Source organism: Mesoplodon bidens, assembly GCF_964165515.1.
Source record: "Mesoplodon bidens genome assembly, chromosome: 8".
NCBI lineage: Eukaryota > Metazoa > Chordata > Mammalia > Artiodactyla > Ziphiidae > Mesoplodon > Mesoplodon bidens.
In genome coordinates this window covers 18493537-18509040 of record NC_138165.1, presented here as the reverse complement: position 1 = coordinate 18509040, position 15504 = coordinate 18493537, and the positions used below count along the sequence as shown (strand labels likewise).

General features: G+C 37.9%; 1 protein-coding gene and 1 long non-coding RNA gene across 2 annotated transcripts in view; both read left to right on the top strand.

Annotated features, from left to right (window-relative positions):
- The window catches only part of LOC308622084, a 131492-nt gene that overhangs the window by 45219 nt on the left and 70769 nt on the right, over window positions 1-15504 (top strand). The window lies entirely within an intron of this gene.
- LOC308621516 (F-box/WD repeat-containing protein 2-like) lies at window positions 1248-2095 on the top strand. The gene has a single exon (XM_081242141.1). It carries the CDS (start codon window positions 1398-1400, stop codon window positions 1890-1892), a length of 495 nt encoding a protein of 164 aa, XP_081098267.1. The 5' UTR covers window positions 1248-1397; the 3' UTR covers window positions 1893-2095.

Genomic DNA, 15504 nt, shown 5'->3' with positions numbered 1-15504 from the left:
ATGTAGGAGAGTCACAGACTTCCTTAGTGCTATCCAGAAAGAAAAGAAATTTAGTTTATTAATTTTCTATAACTAGTGCAATCTTTTTCATGAGCCCCAATCCTTGGGGAGGGTGATGGTGAAAGTGGTGGAGAGGAAGAACTTAAAATTGTCCCTGAATGAATCTTAGGTAGTTCTACTTGAAACAGAACTTATTCTTTAGACAGCTCACTCTCAAGTAAAGACTTTAAGACGTACTTTCCTTCTGTCTCCTTCAACAAGGTAATATCTAATTATGTTTGTGTTTTGGTGAGGATGGGCACTTATGTGATCCCTTGCAGGGTGGGTGTCCCTTGATAAAGGGTACAAAGGTGTTTGAGTAATTCTCTGTGAAGTTTACTCTCTGTCTGGTTATTTAGCTCTCTGGTGGCATCTTCTACTGAGGCTGAAGCTGCTCTCTTGGCTTAGTCAGGGCCTGGTGATTCCCTTGGCTTCTCAGCTAGAGCCTTGTCACCGTCCAGCTAGCTCTGGCTTAGCTTCCGCACTCTTCAGCCTTAGAAACATTTCATACTCAGAAAGAGCCAAGGGAGACTGAAAGTGTTAACTCAGGCCCTTTTTCTTTCTACTTCAGGTGGCCATTTTACTTTCTTTTTCAGAGTTTCAAATTGGGAGTGGGGCACAAGTCTCTCCTGCTTACAGCTTTTTCTCTTCATCTTCCTAAATCCCCTTTCCTATGTTGGTTTTGGTTCAGGAGGGAAGGGCTAGGATACTTTTATCTGATTCTTTACTTCTCCTGCTTTTCTCTTTTCCATCTCTACTAGGGTAGAATTGGTATGTTTTCTTCTTTCTCTTCCTGTCTAGCTGGAACTCTCCCTTGAGCCACATTCTGTTCCTGGGAACAGTGAGTTTCAAGCATGGAAAAGACCCTTAGGCTGAATCCACTAGTCTTGGCAATTAGAACGGGCACCTCAGGGCAACTACAAATCAGAGATTACACAGGGCAAAATGCATTGTCTTGCTATTCCCTAGATGTTACTTGTTTCATAAATATATATGTACTTATAGATTCAGACAGAATTGAGGTCTGTCATATATATTGCAAATGTTTATGCCCCCATTTTTCCTTTTTTTAAAAGAAAATTATAATGGTCCTTGTAGTAGAGAAGTTCTACATTTTCATGTAGTCAAATCTACATTTTTTTGTTTGTTTCCATATTTTGTAAAGCTTAAAAAGTCATTTCTGGCTCCCCTGTGAGGCTGCGGACCCCGAGTGGCTGCCGCAGGTCCAGGCGCCATGGCTGCGGAGCGGACCCGGCTGCTGCGAGGCTCTGGCGGCCCCAGCGCGCCTAGTCGGTGTGAGCCCGGCGCGAGGTCCCAGGCCCCGGGGCGCTCGCTCTGGTAAATTTTTCCATAACCTTATGGAGAGAAAGGACTTTGAGACATGGCTTGATGACATTTCTGTTACATTTCTTTCTCTGACGGACTTGCAGAAAAATGAAACTCTGGATCACCTGATTAGTGTGAGTGGGGCAGTCCAGCTCAGGCATCTCTCCAATAACCTGGAGACTCTCCTCAAGCGGGACTTCCTCAAACTCCTTCCCCTGGAGCTCAGTTTTTATTTGTTAAAATGGCTCGATCCTCAGACTTTACTCACATGCTGCCTCGTCTCTAAACAGTGGAATAAGGTGATAAGTGCCTGTACAGAGGTGTGGCAGACTGCCTGTAAAAATTTGGCCTGGCAGATAGATGATTCTGTTCAGGACGCTTTGCACTGGAAGGTTTATTTGAAGGCTATTTTGAGAATGAAGCAACTGGAGGGCCATGAAGCCTTTGAGACCTCATCATTAATTGGACACAGTGCCAGAGTGTATGCACTTCACTACAAAGATGGACTCCTCTGTACAGAAATATAGTCACAAAATGCTGACTGGACCAAAAAGCTGAGAGGACCTTAAAGATTATCTAGACCTGTGCTGTCCAGTGTGGTAGCCACTCAACACGTATGGCTTTTGAGCGCTTGAGATACGGCTAGTTCAAACTGAGATGTGAAATAGGAAGTACTCACTGGATTTTGAAGACTTAGAATGTAAACTACTTCATTAATTTCTATATTGATTACATGTTAGATGATAATATTTTTGGCATACTGAGTTAAAAATATTAAATTATTTTCCCTGTTTTGTACTTTTTAAAATAAATTTATTTATTTTTGGCAAAAAAAAAAGTCATTTCTGCTTTTCTTCTAAGATTAGGAACAAGACAGGGTATCCACTGTCATCACTCCTGCTCAACATAGTACTAGAAGTCCTAGCCAGAGCAATCAGGAAAGAAAAAGAAATAAAAGTATCAGAATTGGAAAGGAAGAAGTAAAATTGTCTCTATTTGCAGATGACTTAATTTTATATATATTGATAGAAAATCCTATAGACTCAACTATAAAACTGTTAGAGCTAATCAATGAATTCAGTAAACTTGTGGGATACAAGATTAGCATACAACAATTAGTAGCATTTCTATATATTAACAACAGATTTTCCTTAAAAGGGATAAGAAAATTGATCCCATTTGCAATAGCATCAAAAACAATAAAATACTTAGGAGTAAATTTAACTAAGGAGGTGAAAGATCTCTATGCAGAAAACTATAAGACATCGATGAAAAAAATTGAAAAAGAAGTAAATGGGAAGGTATCCTGTGTTCATAGGTTAGAAAAATTAATATTATAAAAATGTCAATATAGTAAAAGCCATCTATAGATTCAGTGCATCCCCTATCAAGATTACACTGGCATTATTTACAGAAGTAGAAAAACACTCCTAAAATGTATGTGGATTCACAAAAGACCCTGAATAGCCAAAGAAATCCTGAGAAAGAACAAAGCAGGAGGCATCACACTTCATGATTTCAAGCTATATTCTAAAGCTATAGTCATCGAAACAGTATAGTACTAGCATAAAAACTGACAAATAGATCAATAGAACAAAATCAAGAACTCAGAAATAAGCCCAAGCATATATGGCCAGCTAATATTTGACAAGGGAGCCAAAAATACTCAATGGAGAAAAGACAGTCTCTTCAATAAATGGCGCTGGGATAATTGAATATTCACATGTAAAAGAATGAAACTGGACCCATATCTTACACTGTTCACCAAAATGGATTGAAAACGTAACTGTAAGGCCTGAAACCATGAAGTTTCCAGAAGAAAACCTAGGCAGTATGCTCTTTGACATTGGTCTTAGACATATCATTTTAGATATGTCTCCTCAGGCAAGGGAAACAAAAGCAAAAATAAACAAATGGGACTACATCAAACTAAAAATCTTCTGCACAGCAAAGGAAGCCATCAGCAAAATGAAAAGAGAACTTTCTGAATGGGAGAAGATATTGCAAATTGTATATCTGATAAAGAGTTAATATCCAAAATATATAAAGAACTCATACAACTCAATAGCAAAAGAAAAACACCTGATTAAAAAAATGGGCAGGAGATATTTTCCAAAGAAGAAATACAGATGGCCAACAGGTATATGAAAAGATGTTTAACATTACTAATTATTAGGGAAATTAAAATTAAAACCCCAGTGAGATATCATCTCACACCTATCAGGAAAAAAAAAGATAACAAATGCTTGTGTGGATGTGAAGAAAGGGGAACCCTTATGAACTGTTGGTGAGATTGTAAATTAGTACAGCCACCATAGAAACAGTATGGTGTTTCCTCAAAAAGTTGAAAATAGAACTACCATATGATCCAGCAATTCAACTTCTGGGAACGTATCCAAAGGTAACAAAAACACTAACTTGATAAGCTATCTTCACCCTACATCCATAGCAACACTATTTACAATAGCCAAGACATGGAAGCAACCTAAGTGTCTATCAGCAGATGATTGGATAAAGAAGTGGTATATAAATACAATGGAATATTATTCAGCCATAAAAAACAAGGAAATTCTACCATTTGTGACAACATGGATGGACCTTGAAGGCATTATGCTAAGTGAAATAACTCAGAGAAAGAAAAATACTGTATGATATCACTTATATGTGGACTGTTAAAGAAAAGCAAACAAACAAACAAAACCCACCAAACTCATAGAAAAAGAGATCAGACTTGTGGTTACCAGATGCAGAGGATATGGGGAGAAGAATTGGAGGAAGGTGGTCAAAAGGTACAAACTTCTTGTTATAAGATAAATAAGTATTAGGGATATAATGTACAACATGATTATAGTTGACAGTGCTGTATGATATATAGGAAAGGTAAGACAGTAAAATCCTGAGTTCTCATCACAAGGAGAAGATATTTTCCTGTTTTCCTTTCTTTTCATTTACTGTGTTGATAGGAGAACATGGATGTTTGCTTGAACCTAAGTGGTAGTCATTTCACAATTTGTGTAAATCAAGCCATCATGCTGTGTACCTTAAAATTCTACAGTGATTTATATGTCAATTATTTCTCAATAAAATCAGAAAAAAGAACATATTAAGTGATTTAAAACATCAAAAAAGAAGTCTGTTTCATCATCAAGGAAAATTATATTCACATCTATTCTTTCAAAATTTTTTATGGCTTAAATTTTTATTTTACCTGGAAGCATTTGATATAAAGTATAATATAGCAATCTAAGTATATATGTACGCACACACATATACTTAATAACCAACTCTTGAGCTAAACATATTTTATTGAGCAATCCTTTTTTCCCTCACTGATCTGAAGTGTTACCGTATCATATGTTAAATTCTTATTTGTTTGTTTTTGTACTTTCTACTCTGTTCCATTGATATACCTGCATATACCTTTACTAGTTCAACAATATATTTTAAAAGCTAGCTTTGCAATATTTTAGTAGCTCTTTAGGCTATTTCCCTCATTGCTCTTATTTTTCAGCATTTCTTGGGCCTTTTCATGAGTTTCACTCAGGTGATTTCTAGAATAATTTTTATTCTTTCCAAATTGATTGCCATTCTCTTTGCAATGCATTAAAATTTAAGATTATAATCAATAACCTTTTAAAAAAATCCCCCAATACAAAATCTGTTTCTTCCACAGAGCTTGTTAACATTCATTAATTTAGGGCATGGGAATAATTACCTCTGTCTTCACCCTCCCCATCACCCTATTAAAACCAAAGTGCCATTAAAAATTGCAAAGTAGAATGAAGTGTCAAAGCTTAACTCAATAACAAAAGCCAGGAATACATGACTTAAATAACTGGCAATTGTACAAAAAAAGTTGTTTTGCTTTATATTATCTAGATAAGTAATGTACATTTTTATGTGTATATGTATGAATCCTGGGATTCCCTTTTTTCTGATTTCAGAAAGGGTTAGTGATTTTCTGTTATTATATTTATCAAATCCCAAGACTTTAATCCAACTTTTTTAGCCATTTCAATGCCTGAACAAATACTTATAGTGTGGAGTTTGGCTATGAATTTCATCCATGCTTCTCCTCCTTCATTTATTTTATGTTTTAATTGTTTCAGAATTTCTTTGTGTAGCCTTTAAATTGTAGGGATTTTTGTGTTATGTTTCTTCTTCCTCATTTCTTATGTTTTGGTTATATCAAAATGTCTTTATGTCACCTCTAAATTGCAGAGTTTTGTTAATAATATTTATTATCCTGTCAAGCCTAAATTTATAAAAATGACTCCATTAATCAATAGATTCTTCTTCTCCAGTGAGGATGTATGGATGTATGGATGGGTAGATTAATAGATTTCTTTTGAACCTTATCTTTTCTCTCAAGAACTATCTATGGTTGTAACTTGACAATGAAAATTGAATATCGTGGTTACTGGAGGGACATTGGTGTCTCGGATTTTGCAGTCTCCTCCAGTGACTTTCTGTACCATGAAGAGCCCAGGTCATCACATTGTTTACTTTGCCATTCTCATCATGTGTGCTCTCCAGATACACAGAGTTGAATGAATTCAGAGACAGTGGAGGGGCAGATGATTTGGGAGGTGTGTTGTAAACTCATCTGTAAGAACCATGTAAGTTTATAACCATTCAGCTTTGAGCTCACAAACAAAGTAAAGGATCCAGCTATTTGATACTTATACTCCTTCACTACTCTAGACATTTCTCCTGGCTTAGTATTGGGAAATGAAGGAACAGACCAACCCAAACTGGAAGGGAGAGAAAATGCTGAATGCCAAAGAATACCTTCACCTGAAGAGAACCAGAGTTGGCTGTGCCACCTTTAGGTGCTATTGGTTGCAGGCAAATGATTATGCGGTTTCATGCATCTATAAGAACTTCTATGACTGTTTTCATCTAAAATATTTTTACACTAATCCTCAGAATATTGAATTTTACAAAAAATTAAGTAATTTTTCATATAAGGTTATATTCTATGATTTTAACACCCTAAGTTATTTTTAATGAAAGAATTGTGTTGTAACTTTTAACTCATGGCAGTAAATTAGCAAAAGCTGCATTTATCTCGTATTATCATAACCACCCACATTTAACACATGTTCAGCAAAAGATTTAGAAACTGTTTTGGAAGTTCTCATTAGTTGAGATAAATTAGCAGGATATTTACAGATGATATTAAACTGTTCAAGTACATATTTTCTTTCTTGATCATTTTATAGAGGTCTCATAAATATCAGTGGCTGGCTTGCTTGTTCTTTGGGAAGTTCTTATGGGTATCAGTAACACCAAAGCCCAATATTTTAATGCTTCTAAATGTCAGAGCAGTTGACTGGCCAGATGGTGTTCTGAGCAAACACAAACTCCAACCCATTTGATGAACCTCACCTCATCTCCAAGGTCCTCTTTGTTTTTGAAGTAGCTTATGGAATCTGTATAGACTAGAGTGGTTTTTCCCAAGGGATCTAATTTGTTATGGGATATCTATCTCCTGGCCCAAAGAGCCTCTCAGAGCTTAATTCATATATAGAAGTCAAGGACTAAGTTTCATTAGGTCCCATTTGTTTATTTTTGTTTATATTTCCATTCCTCTAGGAGATGGGTCAAAAACGATCTTGCTGTGATTTATGTCATAGAGTGTTCTGGCTATGTTTTCCTCTAAGAGTTTTTTTTTTTTTAGTTCTGCTTTATATCAAAGTGAATCAGTTCCTCTAAGAGTTTTATAGTGTCTGGCCTTACATTTAGGTCTTTAATCCATTTTGAGTTTATTTTTGTGTATGGTGTTAGGAAGTGTTCTAATTTCATTCTTTTACATGTAGCTGTCCAGTTTTCCCCCAAAAAAGGGTTCTAGGGGCAGGACAGGAATAAAGACAGATGTAGAGAGTGGACTTGAGGACACGGGGAGGAGGAAGGGTAAGCTGGGATGAAGTGAGAGAGTGGCATGGACTTATATATACTACTAGATGTGAAATAGCTAGCTAGTGGGAAACAGCTGCATGGCACAGGGAGATCAGCTCGCTGCTTTGCGACCACCTAGAGGGGTGTGATAAGGAGGATGGGAGGGAGATGCAAGAGGGAGGGGATATAGGGATATACTTATGCATATAGCTGATTCACTTTGTTATGCAGCAGAAACTAACACAACACTGTAAAGCAAATATACTCCAATAAAAATGTTTAAAAAGGTCAGGGAATATGTAGAAAGTGAATAATTGAGAGGGTATTTAGAAAGTACTATTATGTTTATCATGGATTCTTTTAATCCAAATCCAGTCCCTGGTATGCATGCCTCCTTCTTCATCAGACCTGACTTGATCTCTCAGGAACCCAAAAGATTCAAGACAGGCCAAGGCTAGATTCTAAATCTGCTGGGAGTTACAGAACACTACAACTATTTTTAGAACTTGTAAACACTCTGTGAATGGGGGTGTGAGCACTCAAAAATCAAATATATTGTTCACTGACTATCATGTCTACCCTGAGGATCGTCTTCCAGAAAAGCAAATCATAAAGTCTAACGAGATATTCAGAGGAGAGGTTTCACGTATTGAAGAATGGAAGGGTAAGAACACTTCTGGGAATGTATAGTCTGACTGATCAGGAGAGTCATGAATTGCTTGAACTGTCTTATAAGCAATATAAGCAGAACAATTGAAGATTATGATTAAGAACTAACTGCGAAGGTGGTATAAAAGTGGATTAAAGTTTACGTGGGATTGAGTGCCGGCACCACTTAGAGGCAGACACACAAGTGCAGGTGAATCTCACAGAATCATCCAGGTGAAGGTGATGTGCGCCTGAAAGAGAGAGAGAAACCCAGGGATCATTATGAAGATGCACTAGGGCTGGCAAGTAATTGCTTATAAGAACAAGGGTGAGAGTGGATGTGAGCTCTACCATGACATTTTGAGTAAGGGAAATTAAGATAGCAAAAATGTTACTGAAAATTATAGGCTCTAGCTGGAAGGGTTTTGGCTGTGGCCACAGGTGGTGACTTTAAGCAAATAACCCTGGGAAGTGTTCCACAGAAAGGTGTCAGATATCAAGATAGTGGGTTAACTGTCTCATTACTTGCCAATGTGTCACTCTGAGAAGGCACAGGCTAGAAAAGTAAGGAAAAGGACAAATCCTCATGTGATGACACTCTGGAGTGACTGGAACCCTGAAAGGAAGCACTAAGTTAGGATATGGATGCAGAATGAAAGGGAGGACATATTGGGAAGCAGAGTACATGCTTCACCCTCGTGGCAAGAGAAACCCTGACCAGTAGCATTTGAATTAAAGGGTTATACAGGGTTATCAGTCAGGGTCAGGGAACACAGAAGCCAATGTGACTATTTCAAACAGAGGGAATTTAATACTGGACACTGTTTACACAGGTGATGTAAGGGGCAAGGAGACCAACAGGAAATGGTGAGCAAACCCAGAGATTAACCACAGCAGGAAACCACCAGACCCCTAGGGCTGGAGGGACTTACAGGAGGTGGTGGTACCAGAGCTAAGAAGCTGGGACTGTGCAGTGGAAGCTGGAACCACAGAGCGAGGGGCTGCCTGCTGGGAGCTGGAATCAGGGCAGAGAGTGGTCAGTGCTGATGACAACGTCACTGGTGGCAGAGACAAGGGGACAAACACCCTGGCCTCACTCCTTAGCCTGTCATCCAGCCCCCCATCATTGCTTCCTGTTGGCCAAGCCGACCTGCAGGCTAGAGGGCAAAGGAGCCTGGGAAATGTGATTTCCTGCAACACAGAGGAGAGGAAGGGCAGGACTGGAGCGGATCTGAACAAAAAGAGGCACAAACAGCCAGCTCATGTCACCTTATGCAAATATAGAGTATTTTAAAGTTTTGAGGGCTGTCTCCCAACAAACTTTTGGAACATAAATGTAGATAAAAATGTTGATTTTTTTCTCCTCTGTAACTGTATCCCCAACAATATTGCAAATGATATTGAAAATAGAGAATTTAATGGTCACCTAGTATGGTGCTCAGCTGCCAGACTAGCCTTCACTCTCCCTTCCCCTCCATTTCTTTACCTTGTTGTTGTCACCATGTACTTCTTATCTATTTATCACAAAGCTGAGCATCTGCACAAAAACAATAGCTCTGCCATTTTAAAAAGAACAGATGAAAGTTTTCCATGACACAGGGGTGCTTTTTAAAACTGTGCTCCCTCTCTTTTGTAATTACGACTGAACTTTATTTTGTATTTTGCAAACAGTTTATGATCTCCTGGCTAGAGGACTGAAAAATGTTCATATTTTTAGATGCTTTGCTTTGGCTTTCTATGGGTCTCTTGGAAAGTCATTTATTCTATCAGGAACTGTGCAAACTTTCAGAGAAATAAGGAACAGAAGCCAAAGACAGAGAAAGGGGGATACAAACAGGAACACCATGTTGCCCCCAATAAAGGAATCAGTGTTCCCTATGTAACTTGCCCCTTTTTGTAGCACCATGGGACCGAGTCTTGTGTTTGGTGGAAAATAATAATCATTAACATTTATTGAGTACTTGCTATTTGCCAGATAAAATTGTAAATTCTTCACAGGTGTTACCTCATTTAATCCTTGAAACAAACCTATGAGGGTGGTATTCTTATAACCCTGTTTTATAGGTGAAGTAAACTAAGGAGTACAGGGGACTTTGTCCACAGTCACATACTTGGTACGTGGCAGAGACAGCATTTGAGCCTTGCAGCTTGTCCCCAGAGCCCATGCTGTACCCATCTCAGGTCGTCTCAGACGCAGAGGCCTAGAGGGCTAGTAACACACCCACAGCTTCATCAGAGCAGAGGTGCTGGTGTTGGGCGGAGGTGCGTAAGTGAGGCCCTTCTAATTCTGTTTGGGCACATGTGCTTGAACAGCTACCAACAGTGGGGGAAGAAGATTTCTGGTGTCCAAATGGGAAGCAGGAGGGAGTAGTGGTCAGGTGTATGGAGCCTGGTCAGTTTGACCTGGCTTCTTAGGTATTTTGCATAGATTTGGGGTGTTAGTTACTTCATCTATAAAATAGTAATGTGTATCCACCTCATAGGGCAGTTGTAAGAAATAAGTGAAATAATATAAGGAAAGCCCTGGTCAACTCAATGCAGAGTTGTTATAATTATTACTATTATTGTTATTGTACAGTAGAGGAGAGGATCAAATTGGAATCCAGATTATCCCCTTCCTCTATGAGTAAGACAAACCCTAATTAACCACTGATTCATCCCCCAAATCCATTGTGTGTGTATATATATATTGATACATAATACACTGTATCTTCTTTATCCGTTCATCTGCTGATGGAAACTTAGGTTGTTTCCATATCTTGGCTATTGTGAATAATACTGCAGTGAACATGCGACTGCACATCTCTGTTCTTGAGGAATACAGTTTCCACTTCAGTCCTCTCAGTCTCTGGCCCAGCTTCTCCGCTCTGCTGAATTCTAGCTGGAGGCTATTTTCCCTGGGCAGATTGATCACTGCCCAAGTAAACTATGCATTGCAGAGGCCTCCACTGAAAAGAGATCTTCAATGAGATACGTACCGCTATGTTTTGCTGTTAAATAAGGGCAGGAGAGTTCTGAATTTACACCCAACCTACCATAGCCTTTGGAATGGCTGTTTAATGGACCATTAAGTATGTGCATGCAAATATAAACTCTCTTTAGTGAGTTGAGAAATATACCACCAAACAATGCTAGCTTTTCCCAGCCACCAAGGGAATAAGCATGTTTTGAATGGATCAAAATCTTTACTAACTCCTTCCCTCTGTGGGAGATCCTGTTACCTCAAAGGAGGTGGGACACCCAAAACTCTTAGCTCAGAACACACACACACAAACCAGATTTCACCTTTTTATTTCTTTTCCAATTCACAGATACTATGGAAATTGGCAAGATGAATTCAAGGAAAAAAAATCTAATTTCTTGAATTTTTATGTGTACATTCTGATAAAGATAAATGTGATAGAAAAGTGAACACGTTTTGAATCAATGGTCCATAAATACTCTCTTGCCACTGTCATTTGGCAATAGGGTTTGATGAGAGTGTGTGAGTATATATTAAATAGTGTGGTGAGAACCATCCCGAGGGGGGAAACAGAATGAAATGCAAAGCCCCAACCTTTTAGATTTGTGTCTGCAGAGGGTCTCTGTGACAGTGTGGCAAGGCTCCAGGCTTTAAGCACTTGGCCTTTGCAGTTGGATTTTAAAAGATCCCAAGACATAAATTCTGGTTGCAATTAGAGCTAGTGAAAAGAAAAATACCCTAGGAGTTATTAATATGTAAATCTAGTAATTTGGGAAATTGAATGATCTCAGGTTAGGGTTTCTGAATTTATGCAATCTAATTTTGACCAAAATGACATCACACTTCGACAGTTCTGCATAAATTGGCAGCAAATTGCATAATGTTTCTTTAAAAATTTGTACAGAAAAAGAGTACTTAAAGAGAGCAAGACAGGAACACACATGTGGCTACAATGCATCATACCAGTGATCCGCATAGTCTGAACCCTCATTCCCAAAGTGGTCAGTGTCATATGTTTTGGTAGAAAAAAACATAGTAACAAAGGAACTTATGTCTTTACAAATGGGGCAGAATGGTCCCTTTAGATATGTTCTCTTCTATCTTTGTCAAACTTAGAATAGTTTATCTCAATACTGGTATAAGCAGAATACCCAGTTTTTCTTATCTCTGCCAGTTGTCCTGCCATTGAGAAGGATAGTGTTGATAGGTGGAAATGTTTCTTGGAAATGCTCAGTGGCCAAGCCTGCAGACACAGCTGGAATCAGTCGTGAAATGGGATACATGGCTAATCAGTTTACAATATGGACATGAGATTTGACTGCTGTTCTTCTGCTTACAAGCACTGAAAACAATCTCGAGCAACCTGAAATAATTGATTTGTTTTGAAACCTAGTCACACAGTTCTTTTGCCTGACTAAAATAATAAATTGGGATAGTTAGCAGGCTGCATTAATCAGTTCATATCCCCTTAGTACCGTAAACCTCAAGGGGCACTCCGTATTCTTTTCTCATGCTGAAACCTGCTTGAATCAAATATTCGTTCAGGCCCAGATTCATCAGTCCAATTACCTGTCTTTGATAGTCACACGAAGAACAGATTTGTGAAGAGCATGGCTTTTTCAAAGCTAAGAATTGTTTTAATATATCTTGCTTTACCTTACTAATCTTTTGTGAATGTGCCATGTACCTAAACGTGATTGTTTTTATGCAGCTATTTGTATTTAAGGTTCATTACAGTTATGCCTCTTTGCAAAGAAGTATGCCTCTTGGTTTTTAAAAACCTAGCTGGTTAAAGCGCCGAGTGTCATCTGATTTGAATATTCAAGATTTGGCAAACAAGTTCATGTGAGTCAATTTAGGAAATCAGTATTGGTCTTGGAGTAAGAAAACTTGGGTTTGAATCTTAGCTTTGCCACGGATAAGTTGGCTGATTAGGAGCGAGGAATTCAAATTCTGAGCCTCATTTTGTTTTGGAACTTCAAGTTAGTAATCCCTACCATATCTTGATTCATTTTTTCTTTCATCTCTCCAATATTTGTTGAACATTTACTACATGTTAGGCCTTTCAGTAGATTCTAGTGATTTAAAGAGTGAATAATATCTCAGTACCTATAATCCAGGGAATCATCCATAAGTAGAGGTATGTTGTAAAAAAGTAATTAGTGCACCACTATGAGGGATATCATAATTGAGATAGGACCAAAGTGCCAGGAAATTGAAAGCAAAAGTGAATTTATTTCTCTGTTTTGGGGGGAGGTTTCAGAACAGAGGTAACATTTAATATATCCCAAAGAACCAAAAAGAGGATGAACAGGCATGGAGATATGAAAGAGCATGGCTTACTGAGAGAATTGTGAAAACACTGTGTAATTGTTATAGCATATGGGGGATGGAGTGAGAGGAAACAGGCATTCCTTTACCATGGAAGTCTAACAATCATATCCATTGTGTCCCACATTGCTTTTAGGTTTAGCTATCCTTTCAGAGAAATCCAGTGGATTATTCAAGCATTTTTTTTCCTTAAAAATATGTTCCCACTTTTCATATTTTTTTGTGTGTGTTTGTGCTTAAATGTTCAGTAGTGCTTCTTTTTATTATGGATTCAACCAGACTTTCAGATATGGGGAGAAGACGCACCAATTTTTATTTTCCAGAGTTTTCCTTGGAAAGTATCTTAGGGTTGGGAGTTATGCTGGCCATTTATCATTTTTTTTCTGACATGGTGGTCCAAACTGCAAAGATACATATGTTGTCCAATGATTCTACAGTTCCAATATCTAGTCCTCACAGTGTTCTTTGGTGGATGCCTTTCAGCCCCATTCTGTGAACATTCAGGTGGCAAAAATTTATCCATAACCGTGTGACCCAAGAAAATTCTGTGTAGATGAGAAATTTTATCTAGGTCTTAAAGGATAAATAGAAAGTAAGTGGGCATTCCAGACAGAAGAAACCTCATAAATAAGGTACAGAGGCAAAGAAACTCAGGGCAGGGAACATGCAGGTGGGTAGAGTAAATATAGTCATTGAATGGGAAATCAGGATGGCCTACTTGCATTTGGGCTTTATTCAATAGCTAGTTTGGGGTAAGCAAAGATTTTACCTCATAGAAATAGGACTAGAATTGTTCTCTAGGAAAATGAATCATAAATCTGGCTGTAGAGGGAAGATTGGGGATAGGGAATCCAGCTAGTGAATATTTAGAGAATAAACACATGGTAAGAGGGAGGGCTTGAATTGTGATTGCATTATTGAAAACAAAGAGAAGGAAACAAATTAGAGATATATTCTGGAAGTGGAATCAATTACCAAGTAACTAATGGTGGGGGAAGAGGGGGCTAAAATGATTCCAAGCTTCAGAACTGAAGTGATGCTAGTTCCATTAATGGAAACTGAGAGCACAGAAGGAGGGGTAAGAGAATGTTTCAGGGAGAATATGATGAGTTAATTAGCTACACATTTGCAATATAAGTAGAGATAATAGACTACTTATAAAATTAGATATGTGGGTCGGAGGAAATAAAACCTTTGCAATTGCCTGACATTTGTGTCTGCTGCTTTTCTGGTTTTTGACTATAATAGACTAAAATGAAAGGTGAATTGATTACAAACCTATCCTCCCAAGTTTACTGTGAATTAAGTACAATACTGTTCTAATCTAATCATACAATACCCTCATCAGTGTAGCCTCTTTTCCCACTAATATGTTTTCCCTCACCTGGCTCTCTAACTCAGCAGTCTCAATTAGATCCTCAGCAAATAGAGAATCTCTGTCTATCCCCTTTACCCCTGTGTGACAGCTGGAAAAGGTGATTGGTTCTGAACCCAGATAACTTCTGTGTCTTTCTCTTTCTACATTCCCAGAATTAGTCTTTTGCAGTCTGACAGTAATTCTACTGTCTTCATTTCCCAGACACAAACTCATATGGCTTTACAACACTTCAGATAACTTATTGCTAAGTTAAAATGGAATGGAGGCATTCCTTCAGGCTTCCCTCGTTTCGCCGCGTGCTGTCAGGTCAACATTCTCAACACAACTAAGCAGGGACAGATGGTGCCCGTTCCCTCAGTGACAGAATCATCCAGCAATGTCAAAGGCATTTACGTCCTTGAGAGAGAGAGATGTTCTATGACTACAAGTTTCCCACCATGTGTGTTCCACAATACAGAAATGAAAGTCTAAAAACAATTCATGTCCAGTTATGTTAAACTTTAATTACATGAATCATTTAGAAATAAACTCAATTACATTGCTTTATTATTAAGTTTCCAAGGACCCTTTCTAGAAGGACATTAGTGTGCTTGAGTTGAAGGTAGCTGTACTGATGATTACGCAAAATTCAAAATTGGACACAGCGTTCTATAATGAATCTTAGGTATTTTAAACCACTGTATTAAAACTGAAAAAGGAAAATGAAATGTTCAGGAAAATGTTCACTAATTTGGATAACATAAACTATATCTTATATTTCCTTAATCAGTTTTCTTATCCTTTATTTTATATATTACTGCATTCAATTTATGTTTATTGTTTATATACATGTGGCCTTAAATCATCTGCTTAAATAACATGTAAGTTTAACAATAAAGATATTGTAAATTTTCCCATCCTATCCATTTCCTTTTCTTCT